The 20,661-nt window shown below is 45.9% G+C and overlaps 3 protein-coding genes across 3 annotated transcripts in view; 2 read left to right on the top strand and 1 right to left on the bottom strand.

Annotated features, from left to right (window-relative positions):
• Positions 1-2,274, top strand: part of LOC148148359 (transmembrane 4 L6 family member 5-like) — a 55,007-nt gene extending 52,733 nt beyond the window's left edge. Inside the window, exon 4 of the mRNA XM_087993265.1 lies at positions 1,809-2,274. Within this exon, the coding sequence (XP_087849391.1) occupies positions 1,809-2,004 (196 nt within the window). The 3' untranslated portion in view covers positions 2,005-2,274. The remainder of the gene's footprint in view (positions 1-1,808) is intronic.
• Positions 2,275-6,296: 4,022 nt separating this feature from the next.
• neu4 (sialidase 4) lies at positions 6,297-10,386 on the top strand. The gene is made up of 2 exons (XM_043702898.2): positions 6,297-6,642; positions 9,138-10,386. Exons 1-2 carry the CDS (start codon positions 6,442-6,444, stop codon positions 10,260-10,262), a joined length of 1,326 nt encoding a protein of 441 aa, XP_043558833.2. The 5' UTR covers positions 6,297-6,441; the 3' UTR covers positions 10,263-10,386.
• Positions 10,387-15,660: 5,274 nt separating this feature from the next.
• Positions 15,661-20,661, bottom strand: part of stk25b (serine/threonine kinase 25b) — an 89,540-nt gene continuing 84,539 nt past the window's right edge. Inside the window, exon 11 of the mRNA XM_043701777.2 lies at positions 15,661-18,743. Coding sequence (XP_043557712.1) covers positions 18,704-18,743 — 40 coding nt within the window. The 3' untranslated portion in view covers positions 15,661-18,703. The remainder of the gene's footprint in view (positions 18,744-20,661) is intronic.

The following is a 20,661-nucleotide window of genomic DNA, read 5'->3' as shown; positions in this document are numbered from 1 at the left end:
CCAGAGCTCAATGTAACAGTACAGTCAGATATATCAGAGCTCTGTTCAACAGCACACTCAGATAGACCAGAGGTCAGTATAATAGCAGAGTCGGAAAAATCAAAGCTCAGTGTAACAGCACAGTTGGACAGATCAGAGTTGAGTGTAATAGCACAGTCGGATAGATCTGAGCTCAGTGTAACAGCACAGTCAGATAGACCAGATGTCAGTGTAACATTACAGTTGCAAAGATCAGACCTCAGTGTAACAGCACAGTCGGATGGATCAGAGCTCAGTGTAACCCCACAGTCGGCTAAACCAGACATCAGCATAACAGCACAGTCTGATAGACGCGAGACCAATGGAACAGCACTATCGGATTGACCAGATCAGTGTGATGGGACAGAGCTTAGTGTAACAGTACAGTGAGAGAGATCAGCGCTTAGTGTAACAGTACAGTGAGATAGATCAGAGCTCAGTGTGACAGTACAGTGAGATAGATCAGAGCTCAGTGTGACAGTACAGTGAGATAGATCAGAGCTCAGTGTGACAGTACAGTGAGATAGATCAGAGCTCAGTGTGACAGTACAGTGAGATAGATCAGAGCTCAGTGTGACAGTACAGTGAGATAGATCAGAGCTCAGTGTGACAGAGCAGTCACATAACCAGTGGTAAGTGTAGCAGCACAGTCGGATAAAGCAGAGCTCAGTGTAACAGCACAGTCGGATAGCTCCGAGCTGTTTGTAACAGCACAGTTGGATAGATCAGAACTGAGTGTAACAGTACAGTCAGATAGATCAGAGCTGTGTGTAACAGTACAGTCGGATAGATCAGAGCTCAGTATAACAGCACAGTCAGACAGATCAGAGCTCAGTGTGACAGCACAGTCAGATAGATCAGAGCTCAGTGTAACAGCACCGTCGGATAGCTCAGAGCTGTGTGTAACAGCACAGTCGGATTGACCAGAGCTGAGTGTAACAGCACAGTCTGTTTGACCAGAGCTCAGTATAACGGCACAGTCAGATACATCAGAGCTCAGTGTAACAGCACAGTCTGTTTGACCAGAGCTGTGTGTAACAGTATAGTCGGATAGCTCAGAGCTCAGTGTGACAGCACAGTCGGATAGCTCAGAGCTCAGTGTGACAGCACAGTCGGATAGATCAGAGCTCAGTGTGACAGCACAGTCGGATAGATCAGAGCTCAGTGTGACAGCACAGTCGGATAGATCAGAGCTCAGTGTGACAGCACAGTTAGATAGCTCAGAGCTGTGTGTAACAGTACAGTCGGATAGATCAGAGCTCAGTTTAACAGCACAGTCAGATAGATCTGAGCTCAGTGTGACAACACAGTCAGATAGATCAGAGCTCAGTGTGACCGCACAGTCAGATAGATCAGAGCTCAGTGTGACCGCACAGTCAGATAGATCAGAGCTCAGTGTGACCGCACAGTCAGATAGATCAGAGCTCAGTGTAACAGCACAGTCAGATAGATCAGAGCTCAGTGTAACAGCACAGTCAGATAGATCAGAGCTCAGTGTAACAGTACAGTCAGATATATCAGAGCTCAGTGTAACAGTGCAGTCACATAGATCAGAGCTCAGTGTAACAGCACAGTCAGATAGATCAGAGCTCAGTGTGACAGAACAGTCAGTTTGAAGCTCGGTTCAGCAGTGCAGTCAGATTGATCGGAGTTGCGTGTGACAATACATTCGGGTTAATAAATTGGAACACTGAGCATCACCCCTTTATTAGGCTTTATCATTCATGCTCATGGTTTTCTGATGTATTTGAGACTTAACTATTTGTCGTGTTTGTACGTTTTGCCTGCAGCACCGAGAGTTACCTGCAAAATCCATTACTGTGGACAATTTGTGAAAGGCCCAAGAACATTGTGCTGTGGAATGTCACCTTGTTCTCCACGCTCATGATCATCAGCTGTCTGCAAGTTCTCCTGTGCTCCATCCAGATCATCAATGGATGTTTTGGCTGTATTTTTGGTCGATGTTCGCACTATGACACAAAGTGATGTATTCACTTGCCAATTGCCACGTAGTTATTTGATGCTGCTCTTGTATGAAGCTGGGGTGATATGCATAGAATTGGCAGGCCCGACAACCCTTACCATTTAAGAAAACCCCTTCCCACCTTTTACTAGCCCAGTGTACTCAGGTGTAACCCAGTGGAGCACCACAGAAGTCACTAGAATGACCTTTATTTAGGGCTACTCCATTGAGTTGCCTTGGCTTTCAGCTTTGGAATTGCATTATTAAATGTCTTTGAGGCAACCAAGGCAGATACCCCCTCACTCTCACAGACCTCCCTCCCACACCCCCTCACTCTCACAGACCTCCCTCCCACACCCCCTCACTCTCACAGACCTCCCTCCCCACCCCCTCACTCTCACAGACCTCCCTCCCACACCCCCTCACTCTCACAGACCTCCCTCCCCACCCCCTCACTCTCACAGACCTCCCTCCCACACCCCCTCACTCTCACAGACCTCCCTCCCACACCCCCTCACTCTCACAGACCTCCCTCCCACACCCCCTCACTCTCACAGACCTCCCTCCCCACCCCTTCACTCTCACAGACCTCCCTCCCCCACCCCTCACAGACCTCCCTCCCCCACCCCTCACAGACCTCCCTCCCCCACCCCCTCACTCTCACAGACCTCCCTCCCCACCCCCTCACTCTCACAGACCTCCCTCCCCCACCCCTCACAGACCTCCCTCCCCCACCCCCTCACTCTCACAGACCTCCCTCCCCACCCCCTCACTCTCACAGACCTCCCTCCCCCACCCCTCACAGACCTCCCTCTCCCACCCCCTGCTCTCACAGACCTCCCTCCGCCACCCCCTCACAGACCTCCCTCCCCACCCCCTCACTCTCACAGACCTCCCTCCGCCACCCCCTCACAGACCTCCCTCCCCACCCCCTCACTCTCACAGACCTCCCTCCGCCACCCCCTCACAGACCTCCCTCCCCACCCAATCGCTCACACAGACCACCCTCCCCCACCCCCTCACTCACACAGACCTCCATCCCCCACTCCCTCGCTCACACAGACCTCCCTCCCCACCCCCTCACAGACCTCCCTCCCCACCCCCTCGCTCACACAGACCTCCCTCCCCCACCCCTCCCCCACCCCATCGCTCACATAGACCTCCCTCCCTCACCCCCTCGCTCTCACAGACCTCCCTCCCCACTCCCTCACACACAGACCTCCCTCCCCCACCCCTTCACAGACCTCCCTCCCCACTCCCTCACACACAGACCTCCCTCCCCCACCCCTTCACAGACCTCCCTCCCCACCCCCTCACACACAGACCTCCCTCCCCCACCCCTTCACAGACCTCCCTCCCCATCCCCTTGCTCTCACAGATCTCCCTCCCCACCCCCTCACAAACCTCCCTCTCCCACCCCCTGCTCTCACAGACCTCCCTCCCCATCCCCTTGCTCTCACAGACCTCCCTCCCCATCCCCTTGCTCTCACAGACCTCCCTCCCTACCCCCTCACAGACCTCCCTCCCTCACCCCCTCGCTCTCACAGACCTCCCTTACTCTCACAGACCGTCCCTTCACTCTATCCCATACAGCCCTTCACTCTCACAACACTCCAATCTCCTCAGGGACGAGAAATTAATCGGCCATTCGGACCTAAATCTCAGACCCACAACATTGTGAGGTAACAGCTTTGTACTTGCCTTTGAGGTGAAGCTTCTGGGGCTCTCACTGGACCCAGTAGCTGATAAGGAGAGCACGGTGCACACTGCCATCAGCTGTTCACAGTTAACCTTCCCAGTGGGACTGCAGTGGGCCTGATTGGCAAATGCAATGGGTTTCACATCAGCTTTAGGCCACACCTGTGGTTCAGCCTGAACTGATATGGGCAACACCCTCGCGACCCAGTCTGATTCATCTCCAGGTGCCTCTACTTCAGCAAGCAACAGAGAAAGTCAGAAAACGTTGGAAATAATTTGCAGGTTTGGCAACCTCTGTAAAGAGGGCGATGGAGTTATTGATTGGGGGGGGGGGGGGTGGTGGCGTGATCAGAGTCAAAGTGGCAGGTCCTCCTCAATGAAGAATGTTCATGAACCAACTCTGTTTTTGTTAAAACAAAGCAGCTGGGAGGGGGGGTGGGATCGTGCCCTGGTGTTGATGGATGAGCAATCCACAACCTTAGCCAACATTCAGTGGACACAGGTTTGAATCCCACTGCGGCAATCAGTGAAATCTGAATTCAGCACAACTAAAAAGTAATCTCACAGCAACCATTGCCATAATAAACCCCATCTGGTTCAGTAATGCTCTTTCGGGAAGGAAATCTACCGCTCTTACTTCATCTGGCACTGAACCCCAGCAAGCCACCCACCCAGCAAGGCAAATAGGAATGGGCAACAAAATGCTGGCCTTTCCCGGTGATGCCCACACCCCATGCTAAATATCTGAGCAACGTGTGACACTGAGGTTGGCTTGAATTCATTTCACAACGAAGATTTCGTAGAGTGTATTTAGTTTCCTAGAACAATATGTTGGCGATCCAATCAATGATCAGGCTACTTTGGATCGGGTGATATATAACGAGGCACATTTACTGAATGTTCTCAGAGTTAAACATCCCCCAGGAAGCAGTGACCATAACATGATAGAATTTAACAATTCAGTTTGAGAGAGAGAGAGAGACTTGGGTTGGAAATAACTGTACTAAGTTTAAAATAAAGATAATTACAAAAAATAATGAGGGTGGGGGTTGCTGGGATGGGATTGGAAAGGGGTTCAGTAAATACAAATCTGCAAATGCAAATTCACCCCATAGACTTAAATGTGTATGTGTGTGAGTGTGTGTGTGAGTGAGTGTGTGTGTGTGTGTGTGTGTGTGTGTGTGAGTGTGAGGGAGAGAGGGAGAGAGAAAGTGTGTGACATACACATTTGCGGATACATTCTATTTTGTTCAAAAAGCACACAATCTGTAGGCAGTCAGTCAATGTGACATTTTATAAATTCCTACTTTGGAAATAAAACCAATCTGACTCCAGGTTGGGACACAGGCAGACTCTAACCTCACACACTTAATGCATTGTCTGAGCTGAGATGTCCTTTTTTTATATATTGATAAAACCTTAACTTATGTCAGGGCTGTGACTGGAAAGAAACTCTGGATTCACATACTAATCAATCAAAACCTGTATACCTCCTAAGTGATTAAAGATTTAACAGCTATCTTGGTTTTTCTAATACATTGCACGAGTTGTATGGCAGTTTGATCTTTTACTACCTGGGAAGGAGGAGCAGTGCTCCGAAAGCTTGTAATTTTAAATAAACCTGTCGGACTATAAACTGGTGGTGTGATTTTTAATTCTACCCAACGTGAACAGTGTCTCCCCATTTACTATGTCGAGACTTCTCATGACTTCAAACACATCTGTAAAATCCCCTTACAGCTTTTGCATGTTTTCCAAACGATCTGTATAACTGGACCACTCTAATCTAGGTTCTGGTTTCCAGCATCTGCAGTCCTGTTTTTACATAACTGGAGCTCCTCTACCTGACAATCAAGGAATAATGAGGAGTGAGGGGTAAATGGGAATAATATCTTCAGCATGTGATCTCTTCCATGTTTGATATACACTATTGACATATTTAAGTAGTAGCCTTTACTCTACAAGATGGGCCTCTCATGAGGAGTAATTGGGGCTCTGGTAGGGGGTGGATTCTGGTGAGGAGTGAGAATTAAATCGGCCTTGGGTGGGTAGTGAGGGGCACTTGGGGCTCTGATAGGTGGTGGAGGTAATTGGAGAGCCGGGGAGGGATAATTTGGGCTCTGAAAGGTACTGGGGTAATTGTGGGTCTGGTGAGGGGTAATTGGGCTCCGGACAGGTGCTGGGGTAATTGTGGGTCTGTTGAGGGGTAATTGGGCTCTGGGTGGGTACCGGGGTAATTGTGGGTCTGGTGAAAGGGAGCATTTGTTCTGGCTCCCTCTCCCTGTGTCCTGTATGAACCGTTTCTGAGCGGGGACTCCGCGGTCTGGGAGCCGGCGCTAGCTGAACGAACAGTCCTTGTTGCTCGGCGGGGAGGGATGCTGTGTAAACCAGAGGGCGGGCAGAGCGGTTTCCCCAAGTTCCACCTTCGGATTGATGAGCCTGCCGCAGTGAACAAGGAAGCAGGCAGAGCCGTGGGGAGGGTGGGTGAGTGGAAGGGCAGACCACGGGAATAATTTGTGTTCTTAATGAGGGAGAGTGTGCAGCTACCTCAGCCTGGTGGTTGTTGTTGTTGGGGTTAACAATGGGGACCTGTTGTCCTGATTCTATAACAGCCTGGAAATTACTGACTCAGTGAATCCTTCAGCCAGAAACTGCTGGAATACAGCAGCCTGACACAGACAGCGTTTATCACTGATAGAACATTTCACCAGACACTGTTCATTACTCACTCCCTCCCTCCAGCCAGGGGTTGCCTCGTTGAGATGACTTCCCGCTATCTTCCTGCTAAAACGGTATTATTTGAACAGGGAAGGTTTGGCCTGACCTACCGAATTCCTGCTCTGTGTTACCTGGCCCAGTCTGCGGCCATTCTGGCATTCGCTGAAGAGAGACTGAGCCCAGCTGATGCTGATGCTACTGTCCTGGTGTTCCGCAGGGGAGCGGTGTACAAGAGCCATGTCCAGGTGAGTGTCAACCTGAGCTCAAGGGGAGAAAAGTTGCATTTATTTCTGAAGTGTCCAATTTCAAGTACTTTGGGACGCCCTGCTGGATTTTTGTTTCCAATTTTCTCTCTTCCCCTCCAAAGGAATAACAAATTACTGTGTGTGGGTGTACCTGAACAAAGTCTCCTGATCTTCCTACAAACCAACAGAGTGCATCCACTAGATTCCCTCTGAACTGGAGTTTGGGGGTGGGGTTACTTGGAGAATCGGTGACCTGCTCTGTACCCATTGAGAGTGACTGGTCTGCCTACCCCCAGAGTCTGCCCCACACCCACAATCTGTCCACACTCCACCCCTACAGTATCCCACTCCCATTGTCTGTCCACACCCCACCCCTACAGCATAGCCCCCCACTCCCATTGTCTGTCCACACCCCCACTCCTACAGCATAGCTCCCCACACCCATAGTCTGCTCCACCCCCCACCCCTACAGCATAGCCCCCCACACCCACAATCTGTCCACACTCCATCCCTACAGTATCCCACTCCCACTGTCTGTCCACACCCCACCCCTACAGCATAGCCCCCCACTCCCATAGTCTGCTCCACCCCCCACCCCTACAGCATAGCCCCCCACACCCACAGTCTGTCCCACCCCATCCCTACAGTGTTGCCCCCACCACACCCAGTCTGTCCCACCCCCATGCCCACTGTCTCTCTCTTCCCACCCCCCCCCCCCCCATACATGTCTGCTGATAAGATTTAATACTGGGGGATGTTGACTCCACCTCTAGCAAGTTTCTTGTGTGTTACTGCTGCCTAATTATATTGTCTAATATCGTAAATGTGGTGAATGTCTGAGAGTACAGCTCTAATTTGTGCAATGCCACCTTGTAGTGTATGTCTTGGAGTCTGCATATTGTTCTGGTAAGCTTTCACTCCCTCTTTCCAAGGTCAGTATATCCCTTGTGGCTGGCATGGTGGCTGTGGTTAGCACTGATGCCTCACAGTGGTAGGGACCCAGTTCAATTCCACCTTGGGAAAGTGTCTGTATGAAGTTTGCATGTTCTCCTGTGTGGGTTTCCTCCAGGTGCTCTGGTATCCTCCCACAGTCCAAAGATGTGCCAGTTAGATGAATTGACAATGCTAAATTGCATGTAGTGTTCAGGGATGTTTAGGTTAGCCATGGGAGTTACAGGGATAGAATAGGGGGATGGGTCTGGGTGGGGTGATCTTGTTGGGCTGAATGGTCTGTTTCCACACTCTAGGGATTCTGACCTTCTCTCAGGATTGGTGCCTGAACTAGTCTCATACTTGAGTTATGACATAATCGGGGCTCTGTATCATTATTGCTACCTGCTATTGCTATGGACAGTCAGGTTAATGCTGTACTTGTCTTTCTGAATTTTCAATGCCAGTGTATTGATCTATATAAATGGACCTTAAATCGCTTTAAACCTACATTGTTCATGTGATGCAGAGTTGGGGTGTGGTCCTTGCCTTGGCCCATACCAGCCAGTACTGGTAATACAAACTAGGACAGGACTTATACAATTAATGGGAAGTGGGTTGTGTTCCAGAGCAGGGTGACAGAGGTTCAGGTACATAGTTGTTTGAAGTTTGTCACATGTAAATAGGGTGGTTAAGAAGGCATTTAGCACACTTGCCTTTCAGCTCAATGAGCAAACTTAAAACCTGAACCTCAACCTGAGCTACAAATCTTCTCCAAAATTGCCAACACTTGCCTCTATTGCTCACTCCTCCTTTGAGTATAGGAGTTGGATGTCATGTTGAGGTTGTAGATGATGTTAGTGAGGCCCCATCTGGGAGTACTATGTCCAGTTCTGGACTCCCTTTTATAGGAAGGATGCCATTAAACTAAAGATGGTTTAGGAAAGGTTGACCAGCATGTGGTCAGGAATGGAGATTTGAGTTATAAAAATATACTGGAAAGGATAGGAATTTTTTAATGGCATGTAGGAAGTTGAAGGGTTAACCTTTTATAAAATCATGAGGGGTACAGAGGAGATGAATGACAAGGGTCTTTTCTCTAGGATAGGGGAGTTCAAAACAAGGGGGCATATTTTTTAAGATGAGGAGAAAGATTTGAAAAGGACTGAGGGATGAGGTTTTCACCCAACAAGTCTACACTTGCCTTTTTGAAGAGTAACCCACCCAGACCCATTCCCCTACTTGATTATTCTACATTTACCCCTGGTTAATGCACCTAACCTACAGATCCCTGAACATTATGGGTAATTTAGCATGACCAATTCACCTAACCTGCACGCCTTTGGATTGTGGGAGGAAACCCATGCAGACACAGGGAGGATGTTTTTAAAAAAAAAATCATGACACAGACAGTCGCCCGAGGCTGGAATCAAACCGGGTCCCTGGTGTTGAGGTAGCAGTGCTAGCTGTTATATTTTAATATGGACAGTGATCCGACTGTGCATCCAGCTCGATCCTACCTCTCCTTTTATTTATCTTTTTTTAAATTTGTTTTTTTTTTGCAGTGGGGAGACATGGAAGTTCTGCACTCCGCCTACCTCAAGAATCACCGCTCGATGAACCCGTGCCCTGTTTATGACAATTCCACCGACACCCTCTTTCTCTTCTTCATTGCAGTCCTGGGACGCACCACAGAATCCTATCAACTTATCACAGGCGACAATGTGACTCGCCTCTGCTGTGTCCGCAGCACTGACCACGGCCAGAGCTGGAGTGCCATCACTGACCTGACTGAGTGCACCATTGGCTGTGCCATCGAAGAGTGGGCCACCTTTGCCCTGGGCCCAGGCCATGGCATCCAGCTTCCATCTGGGAGACTTGTTGTCCCAGCCTATGCCTATCACATTGATTCAAAAGAATGCTTTGGAAAAATCTGCAGGACCAGCCCACATTCCTTCATGTTCTACAGCGATGACCATGGCACGGTCTGGAGATCCGGGGACTTCATAGACAACCTGGAGACTGTGGAGTGCCAGGTGGTGTCAGTGGATGAGGAGGATGGCCACGGTGTTGTGTACTGCAATGCCAGGACACAGCTGAACTTCCGGGCTCAGGCGCTCAGCACCAATGGTGGTGCTGCCTTTCAGGATGGGCATCTCATCCCAAAGCTGGTGGAACCACCCAGGGGATGCCACGGGAGCATCGTTGGTTTCCCAGCTCCCGTAGGGAAGAGGTATGACGAGCTTCTGGCCTTCAGCGCCTTTGACTCTGACAACCAGCAGCAAACCCGACTCCATCACAAAGGCTTGAAGCTCAACTTGCGGTCTCCAACCTGGGTCCTCTACGCTCACCCAACCAGCCCAACCAGCCGGCGGCACCTGGGAGTTTACCTCAGTACCTTTCCACGAGACCCTTGCAGTTGGACTGAGCCCTGGGTTATTCACGAAGGGCCCAGTGCTTATTCAGACCTGGCATTCTTAGAAATGGCTGCTTCCAAGGGCCCTGAGGCTCAGCTCCCAGCAGTGGCATTCGCCTGTCTTTATGAATGTGGAGCCAGTTCACCTTATGAGAAAATAGCGTTTAGTGTCTTTACAATGCGTGAGCTGTTCCATAATATTCCACATCCACCTGCACAGTCTCAGGTGGAGCTGAGCACCAGGCCTACCTCTGCCTGCTGCCCCATCACATGAGTTGGAGTACTACTTGTGCAAACAGATAATGATTTAGCTACAGTTATCAACATTAGTTAGTTCAAGCAAATCAGAAGGAATGATTTTAATTGCTTGAAGCAAAATAAATTGACTTTATAGCAAACCTGACGGCTTTTGTTTCTTGTCTAAAGTTGAGGTCTGATTGGATTGCGTTGGGTTCCGGAGTTAGACCAGCGTTCAAGTTTAATGTGAACCCTGTCTACCTCAGAAATGTTTCAAAGTTGGCTTTATAATTGAGCAAAGCTTTGCTAGTGTACTTTTTATATAATGCAGCTTCATTAGGATTCTATGACGAATGGTAAATTTTGGTGCCAAAGACTGATCAATCCCCTGGATGCATTCTAAGATATTAAAGGTAGCTGCAGAGATAGTGAATGCACTGTTATTGGTTTTCCAGGAGTCCTTGGCTTCTGGATAAGTCCCAGGGGATTGGAAAACTACCGTAGTGTTACTTATCCGTTTTTGTCCCCTTACTTTTTTAAATATATAGGCCAGTTAGTTTAACACATGAAACTTGAGAAAATGTTAGAAACTATCACAAAGGATGTAACAACAGAGCATTCTGAAATGTATCTGACCAAGTATGTGAAGGTGAAATCATCCCTTGCAGATTTTATTACAATTATTTTGATGTAATGAACAGGATAGGGGCAGAAGTGGATGTAATGTATTTGGACATATATACAGTGTAATGGGGATCAAAGCTGGGGACAGTTATTTATAATATGTTAATGACTTGGACATGAATGTACTGTTACCAAGTTTACAGATGACAAGGTGGGAAAGCAAGCGGTGAGGATGGTGCAGAGTCTGCAGAGGAATAAAGACAGGTTAATCAAGAGGGCAAAAACTTGGCAATTGGAATATAATGTGGAGAAAATGAGGATATGCACTTTGACAGGAAGAAGAGGAGCTGAATGTTATTTAAATGGAGAAGGATTACAGAAAGCTACAGGAGTCCTCCTGCATGAATCTCAAAAAAACATTCAGCAAGTAATAGGGAAGACAAATGGAATGTTGACGTTTATTTCAGAGTGGAGTGTTTTTTTTTAAAAATAGCAAGAAGATGTTTTGCTAAAACTATACAAGGCACTGGTCAGACCACACCAAGAATAATGTTAAACAGTTTTGGTCTCCCTTCCTTTCTCTGATTTTTAAAACAAAAAATTAGATCACTTCGTGTAGAAACAGGCCCTTTGGCCCAACAAGTCCACACTGACCCTCCGAAGCGCAACCCACCCAGACCCATTCCCCTACATTTACCTAACACTACGGGCAATTTAGCGTGGCCAATTCACATAACCTTGCACATTTTTGGACTGTGGGAGAAAACCGGAGCAAACCCATGCAGACACTGGGAGAATGTGCAAAGTCCTCAGTCAGTCTCCTGAGATGGGAATTGAACCTGGGTCTCTGGCACTGAGAGGCAGCAGTGCTAACCACTGTGCTGCCCACTACACTGGCAGTGGAGGCAGGCCAGAGAAGGTTCATTTAGATTGATGCCAGGTATGGAGGAGCTGTCTACCCAGGAGAGGTTAAGTAGATTGGGTTTATATTCATCAGAGTTACTTTGTTGAAACATACAAGAATCTTATGAACTTGACAGGATAGATGCAGAGAGGCTGTTTTCTTTTGTTGGAGAGTTTAGGGCCAGAGGGTGTTATCATAGAATAAGGGGTTGCACATTTAGGACTCATCAGGTGTAATTTCTTCTGACTACTGAATCTGTGCAGTACTTTACTATGGAAGGAGGCTGATCATTAGGCATAACCAAGGTGAAGAAAGAAATTTTCACTCAGTAAGGGACTTGGTCTTTTTAAGAAAAAGGGCAGGAAGTGTAGTTGAGGATTATCAGATCAGCTACAATCATTTTATGGTGGAGTAGACTCAATGGTCTATTTCTGCTCTTGCATATTTATGGTCATTATCTTTTATCAAGCAGTGAGGTGTAGGGAGCTGATGGGTCAGGATATATTGTATGTTGTTCCTCCTCCACTCTGAGGGAGATCTCCTGATTCTTACACTGAGATGTCACGAGCACAGTGATCATGGTTTGCACCAATAAACCAGAAGCTTGAATTAATGCTCTAGAGACAGAAGTTGACATCCCAACACAGCAGCTGGTAAGAGTTTAAATTCAATTGATTAAATCTGGAATAAATGTAAGTTGGAAATGTGATAATCCCTCCTGCTAAATCCCATCCCATTCTTATATCAACTTTGTATGCCATCCTCCCCTGTTTTCATTCTCCCCATGCCTACTCAACCCTATCACTAATGTCCACTCCTCTTGCGTCCATTCAACCTACACTCCAATTGCCCCAACAAGGGTAACTTTGTTGTTGGGATCAGCTCATTGTTGTCCCTTTTTTTTTCATACCTTCCCAACTCTCCACCACAAACCATGAGCACCTACCACTGTGCTGATCTGTTTCCCATCCTCCATGCACCCCATGTGCTTGCTGTGTGGGACCTGTGGGAGAGCCCAGAACAAATGAGCATCACGTTTTAAAGTTAAAAGTGCTGTCATGGGTGATGTTTCAAAACATTTCCTCACACAGGGAAACGTGGAACTCTTTCTTTGGTAACCAGGGACCAACTGAAATTTTGATAGCCAACAACTGAGCTTTTTGTTGGCTAAGGTTAAGAGTTAGAGAAGACTGTACATGGAATTAAATTGACTATGATTACATTCTACGGTGGAAAAGCCATCTGCTGTTCCTTCATTCTTTCCAATGATCGATTTTTCTGGTACATTCTGCCCTTAACCCTCTGTAACAGCACCATCTAGCATCAGTACTTTGTACTGCAGGCACTGTTCTCCTTTGAAAGACATGCCTAAATGTTTGGAAGCCAAAAACATAGGAAGTGGGATAAGAAATCTTAAGTCTTTTCACAGCATTGTTAATTCAGTTGCAAAGTATACCCTGTGCTTGTGTTGTTCAAGGCAGAAGGCATAGAGCTGAAAATCTTAAAGTAGCTCAAATCCTGTTCTATTGGATTTCAGTGGGCATATTGGCAGGATGCCAAATGCAGCCTTAACAATACTATGCAAGGTTAGGGCAGGACCAACTCCTGCTGCAAAACATGCAAATTTAACTGATGAGGATATGTCAGTAAAATTCATGTTATCTCACCAACCAGAACACTCCAACTGGCATCTTTAACTCCCTTCCTCTGAATATACAAATGTGCACTTTCACAAACTGGAAGATATTCCATTGCCATAGCACTACCGGCTAACTTCATGACTTGATGGTGACAGAAACACTGGTTTAAGCACAGTTTAGGTTAAGGTCATTGTCTTAAGTCCCAACACGTTTTGTTCAACTTATTGGGAGCAATGGTCACTGTCGAACCATTGTCTGAATACCATCTGCCTTGCTAACCAGAATTTCTGACATACCAGAACCTGCTGGATAATATGAATTTAACTGTGCAGATGCTTCCCAGCTCTGTCAACAGAGTCCATTATCATTTCAGTAATGTCATATGTTTAAAATCACACAACACCAAGTTATAGTCCAACAGGTTTAATTGGAAGCACTAGCTTTCGGAGAGACGCTCCTTCATCAGGTGGACTCCACAACCACCTGATGAAGGAGCAGTGCTCCAAAAGCTAGTGCTTCCAATTAAACCTGTTGGACTATAACTTGGTGTTGTGTGATTTAACTTTGTACACCCCAGTCCAACACTGGCACCTCCAAATCATCATGTTTGTGGAACTTACTCAAAGGATAGAAACTTGAATTCAAAGATTGCCTAAAATACGGACAATTATATTCACAAAATGAATTAGAGAGTCTGCTAGGCTTCTTCTGTATAGATAAGGATTGGACACAGCTCTGAAAAGACAATAAATTGTGAAACATCTTGGAGTTCTGTTGACAAGGCTTAAAAGTAACAATGGCTGGGTGGCTTGGTGATCCCGTGAAAGTGGAATTACAAATAAAGCTACTCACATGAAGGGCTATCAAAAATGTTCCAATGTTTGGTGACCCATTAACCTGTCGTGTTGCCAGTCAAAAACACTGATAAATGTTGTTGCATGACAGAAGCTGGCCTGGGACAAGAAATACTTGGCAGTTCCTCTTTAAGCTGAAAAGGATAGGCCAATGCAGGTCAGTCTCTGTCGCTGTCCCAGCACAAGGGAAGATCCTGACTTGGGCCAAAATTTGGAGCTCATTCATTGACCTGAAAGATTACAGTGCTTCAGTGCAGGAGCTCAACGAACTTTGACTGGAAAGACAGAAGTTTGTGGTTTCGGGTGAACTTGTCACCCCACCCAACCTTCACTTTTTTCTTCAGGCCTACAAAGTATCATTCTGAGGACTGATTACAATTGACCTTTCAACTCTTTTGATATAATTTTCTACCAATCCGTTACAACTCCTCTTTCCACATGTATCTGTTCTGCATGAGGAATGGGTGATTGTTGCGTTTTAAATTTCTGGTGTTGTGGAACATAAATGTGCATCTTTTGACTTAAACTTCCATGAACATCTATCGTGTACTCGCTCTTTAAAGTCACAAAACCCCAGAGGTTAAAACATCCCTCTTAAAAACATCTTGTACTCATCTGAAAGGGAGAAATTACCTTGTTTCCATGATAAGTGTGACTGGTTGCATCTGACTGTGCAGTCAGATACCAATAACTCCTCCTGTCCTCGTCAGCTTGGCCAACACCAGTGGAAAATTTGAAAGATCATTAATAAATTCATCCTCCCCCTCTTCTTTTGAAGTGCCAGGGTGAGTAATCCATCCTCAACTTAATACTCTACTTTCTACAGTGACATATGTTCTCTTTGCAGCCTCCTTCCATTAATTCTACCATTTCTTGTATTCTTTTTGCCATCACTCCCATTCTTTCAAACTCTCACCTGATGTACCTAGTAAAACCCCTACTGTCTTTCACCCACTTACATCCAAGGAATGCCGAGTTACAGTAGCCAGATGTCACCAGATTTGGCTGGACTATATTAAGTGCTGTTGGGTCCTGCTGTCGAAGTACAAACAGAGTCCTCTGCCTATGTTATTTCTTGTCTTTATAATTTAACAAAGCACAGGTGTCACTGGTTGGGCCAGCATTTGCTACCCAACCCTAATTGCCCTCGAGAAGGTGGAGGTCAGCTGACTTGATTCACTGCTGCAGTGCACAGGCCTTTGGCACACCCCACAGTGTCACAGTGCAGCTGATTGGCACAAAGGCTTGGTGAGCTCTCCAGGAATTCTTTGGCCATTATTCCTTATCAGTAAAAATAAATTGAAGCATCAGTCAACTGTAGGAATCCGAGCCCAGTTTTCTTTCTCAATCATGCATGGTAGAAATGAGAGGCACCTTAAAGTAGCTGCTGTGAATAAGACAAGACTGCACGCGTTCCATTCTTATATTTTATTCGTCCATTACACTGTATATAAAATGCGATCCGCAGCTCCAAGAGCACGGATACCCTCCTTCACCATAAATAACTACAACCAAACCTAAACTGGACTTTAAAATAGGTAATAAATGGGTTGCAAGGACCAGGTGTGCACTTGTACACTGTTAATACACGCAGTATACAAACACTGGACATACAGGAACACAATCCCCAGTTTCACTGACATGGCTATGAAGTTTAAAAACTAGAGTCCTTTATGTTCACTTCTTCATCCATTCAAATGGCAGGTCCAATGCGAGACACAGCGAGAGGGCACAGTGTATCAAATCCTCAATGGCTTGTGTTTTTCTCTCATTGAGGTGCAGGTACCCGGAATTTAGAACTTCAGACTGTAGGTGTCCGACCCAGAGATGGAGAAGCTCATGATGAAAGGTGAAGCCAAGAAATGATCTGTTGAATCACTTTTTGTGTGTTCAGTAGCAAACCAAATTCTACAACACATCTGGTTGCAATTTCCCCAGAGCCCTAGCTGTAGATGGAGGTAAAACCCAGAGAAACGTGGCTAACAGCCCTTCACATCATTTCATAGGGATATACTTAAATCATAGTGGGAGTTCCCTTGGGAATGTTATCCCTGAATGTTTTGACGCTGGTCAGTTCTTTGTCTGGATGTACCTTTACAAACATATGCACACTTTTTCCCTTTACATTATAGGAATGGTATCTAAGTTACTCTTAATACTAACTCTGCCCATTCTTGGATAATACTGTTCAAAGTCTTTTCTCCCGAAAATTGTTATCAGTATAAGGGTTGTTGAGATCCTGCACTTAATCCCCCTACAAGCCCTCAAATAAAACCTGCAACTCTCACTTGTTCCACTTGGCCCTTTTACTGTCTCCTCCTAGATGCTACATCACGGCATTTCTGTCAGGCTTTCATTGTACTAGCAGGACAATCGGCTGTCCATATTTCATGGTGGTATCATCGGTCGTTGTGTTTCTCTTCCCAACGTAAGGTGTAAAAGCAAAACCATCTGGTGTAACTGGCCTTGCTGTTAAAGGCCATACAGAGAATCCATTCAGAGTTAATACTGATCCCAAGTTATACAACAGAATCTAAACTGAATGGTTTCCTACTTTGCACAATGAAACATCTGTGTAGTTTCTGAAAAAGAAAACACACAAATCAAGATGGAATACAGGAAATTATGGTAACTACTGTCAGCTACATGAAGTGAGGCAAAGAAATGTCCTTTTAGATTAGATGGATAAAAATGTTCATTTCGTCACACCCTGCTAATGTTGTCCCTGTTTATTCAGTAGGAAAGTCCATGTCGATGCCATTAAAGACATTGGCCAACAGTGGTTCAGTTGAAAGACTGAAGACAGTTCCCAATGTCTGCTGGAACATGGAGATCCATTGGCGACAGCAACTCACTTGCTGTAAAGTGAATTAAAACAACATTTCTTCAACACGTTTGTGAATTCCTGTTCTCTGGAGTATTGATTGCACCAGTCGGAGAGGGTGGGGACGGTAAAACATATTCTGGGAATCTACCTCTTCGATCTGCCCATAAACAGAGATGCACATTTTCTTCTAACTGTCTACTGGTCGCTCATTGCTACTGGCAACTGTTCAGCAATAAAGCACGCAGTGCAGTCAGGAAATGCGGCAGTTTCAGATTATACCAAGTGCTGGTTTCAGATATTCACTGTTAATTTTCTCCACAATCCAATCCGAGTTAGATTCTGGTCCATTGGCTTTGCTTGATTAACACTCCAGGCCAGATCTCCCCTAGCAACTGAGATTCTGGGATGGAGGTATTACCTTGATCCTTTGCACCCAACAGGATGGAGGAAAACAAACAGAGCGCGCCTTGGCATAATCACAGATGGAAGCGACTATGTTCCAGTGGACAGGAGTATGAACTACACCCTTTCAGGCAACACCGGCTTTTAGCATTGTGGAACTGGTCTTTAAAGAGACAAGATCGCTTCTGCAGGCCTCAGTAAATTGGGAGTATTAAAAAAGATGTGGGGGCTCACATTTAATTGAAGGGGGCGGCGAAAGTGTTCGTTCAGACTGAGGGATATTCAAGAGTAGAACTTTTGTCACTGATGGAGCTACATGCAAGTGTTTTTCTTTACATAAAACCCTTTTCAATCCTTTCTGTATGAATGCAAATCCTCCCTTCCAGCCAGTCTGAGCTAATCTTTTTAAATGCTGACTTGAACCACCAACTGAAACTCAGTGCTGCTTAAGAGTCAGGCAAGCCTCTCTTCAGTGCAGGGCTCCATCTCGCAGAATGTTGCACGGATGAGAAACCTCTCCCGATGGATCCAGTGAGTGACCGAAAGACACAGGTTCCTGAACCAAGAGGCAAGACACACTTTTACTGTTTTGCCAGACTGCCTTCACAGGGGATTGAGAGTGTAGCCTGACTGATCTTAAAGTCTGAATAAGCTTCACCATCAACTCCACTTGCTACTTTCACCTAATCACTAGCAGCACAATGTAGCCACATCTTAAAATGAGTAGCTCAGGGAAGGTTATCCTCCGTTCAGGACCCTTTATCCTGAATGTGTATAATCCATGTACTTGCACCCTTATTACACGGTGTACTTATTTTTAAAATCGTTTAAAAAAAAAAAATGACCTCTGAATTCTGAAACAAAACCTAGACAGGAAAGCAAAAGAGATACTGTCTCTTTTTCACATTGTACATTTCTACTAATACAGTTTGATATGCACCAATCAATTCACCTTCTCTGTATATAAAGAAAATGTAAAAATATTATAACTTCTAATTAAAACAAAAAAAGATATCAACCCCTCTTATTTAGTGCCACCCCTCATGGTGGCAGTGATTAAAAAGTAAAAGGTATTCAGTTCGGATCCAACAGTGTGATCGAGTCTCGTCGCCATGACCATGAAGCACTGGCATCAGTAGCCACGGGCTTTCCTAACTGCAGCAGGAGGGGTGTTGTTGGGTGCTGGGTTCACAGGGCATTGGGAAGCCCCTGCAGGTGCCGAGATCTTCACCGTGCTGAGTTCTTGCTGGATCCACTGAGCGAATACCTGAGAGGAGGCAAGAACAACAAGTCAAAAGGAGAAGCTTCACCCACTCCACGTGTTTCTCAACTGCCTGCGCAGACTACAAACTGTATCCCACTCCACCCCCCACCTCCATCCTCCAAGCAGAGGGACTGACGCTTTCTCAGGACACACAGTTCAATTTCCCAGATGGTGCGAACAGGTTTTTTAACCACGTAAGAAACATTACTGTTAATCCCAATCTTAAGTCCCATTTCTCTGAGCAGAGAGCATCAAGTTAGATTCAGTCCAGAGGATAGCTCTCCCAATTTCAGTACAAGTTCCCAGAAGACAGTGAAGACGAACTTGCAGGGTCGACTGGACAAGGTGTGCCCTTGCTGTATCTGGTATGCAGGTCTGTATTGGCGGCTTAGTGGTCTAAGGCCACGTCAGAATGCAGTTTTGAGTCAACCACTGTGACTCTAGAGTCACATAAATGCCAGACAAGGCAAGAGTAGCAGATCTTTATACTCTCTCCACCTGACCCCCCTACCAATTCCATCAAGGATATGTAATTAATTAACTGGATTCAAATTTTCCAGCTTCATTGTGAGATTTGAATTCAGTGATTCTACATCATTTTCTCACTGAAGTATAGAAGGCTGAAAGGTGACCTTACATAAAATCATGAGGAGTGTAAGTAAGGTGAATGGCAGGTGTCTTTTCCCTAGGGTGGGGAATTTCAAGGCTAGAGGGCACATTTTTAAGGTGAGAAGAGAAAGATTAAAAAAAAACCCGAGGGGCAACTTTTTTTAAAAAATACAGTGTGGTTCATGTGTGGAACAAACTTCCAGATAAAGTGGCAGGTGTGGGTAGAGTTACAATATTTAAAAGACATTTGGATAAGTACATGAATAAGAAATGTTTGGAGGGATATGGGCCAAGCACAGGTAGGTAAGTCTAGTTTAGTTTGGGATTATGTCTGGCACGGACAGGTTGGACCGAAGGGTCTGTTTCCGTGCTGTATGGCACTATTGATTCTTTATTAGTAGCTGCAATTTCTCAGTCATGGTGCCTTTCTCCCTAATCCTTTTTCACAATGTCTGTAGTGATTGTACATTCTATTCAATAGTACAGTGTCCACTGTTGAACAAAGTGCTCCAAATGCAGCCTGGTTAGGTTTCAATACAAGTTTAATACAACTTGAGAATTCTGCACACTTGAAAATAAACCCTCATGGGTTTGGTAACATTTTAATTGCTTTTCTAACCTCCAATGATATATTTGAACATTTGTTTACCGAGATCCTTTTGCTCTTATATTGCACTCAGTTTATTTTCTCAAGCATAGGGATGGTTCTGTTCATCTCACTGAAATGCACTACCTCATTTTTATCTGGGTTTGCTTGGTTTTTATCGTTGGATCAGGCCGAATGGACCATTATGATCTTTCCTTGTTCCCATGTTCATAAAGTAGGTCAACTGAAGGGCATTATTTAGGATTAATAATAGTTTGGTGAGCCGATAAACCCATTCATGCTGCCCTGTATAATCCCAATGCATTAAAACGGTACTAATTCTTAGAAGATTGGGAGCAGCATGGTGGCTCAGTGGTTAGCACTGCTGCCTCACAGCACCAGGGACTCAGGTTCGACTCCAGCCTCAAGCGACTGTCTGTGTGGAGTTTGCACATTCTCCCAGTGTCTGTGTGGGTTTCCTCCGGGTGCTCCGATTTCCCCCCACATTCCAAAGAAGTACAGGTCAGGTGAATTAGCCATTCTAATTTGTTCATAGTGTTAGGTGCATCAGTCAGAGGGAAATGGGTCTGGGTGGGTTACTCTTCGGAGGGTCGGTGTGGACTGGTTGGGCCAAAGGGCCCGTTTCCACACTGTAGGGAATCTAATCTAAAAAATCTAACCTAAACATAAAATGCTTTGCCAATACTGCACAAAAGTTAAATGCTC

Source organism: Chiloscyllium plagiosum, unplaced genomic scaffold (assembly GCF_037043375.1).
Source record: "Chiloscyllium plagiosum isolate Xiang-an unplaced genomic scaffold, Cpla_swu_hap1 HiC_scaffold_13, whole genome shotgun sequence".
Lineage (NCBI taxonomy): Eukaryota > Metazoa > Chordata > Chondrichthyes > Orectolobiformes > Hemiscylliidae > Chiloscyllium > Chiloscyllium plagiosum.
Note: the sequence above shows the minus strand (reverse complement) of the source record. Positions and strands in the feature narration are given on the sequence as shown.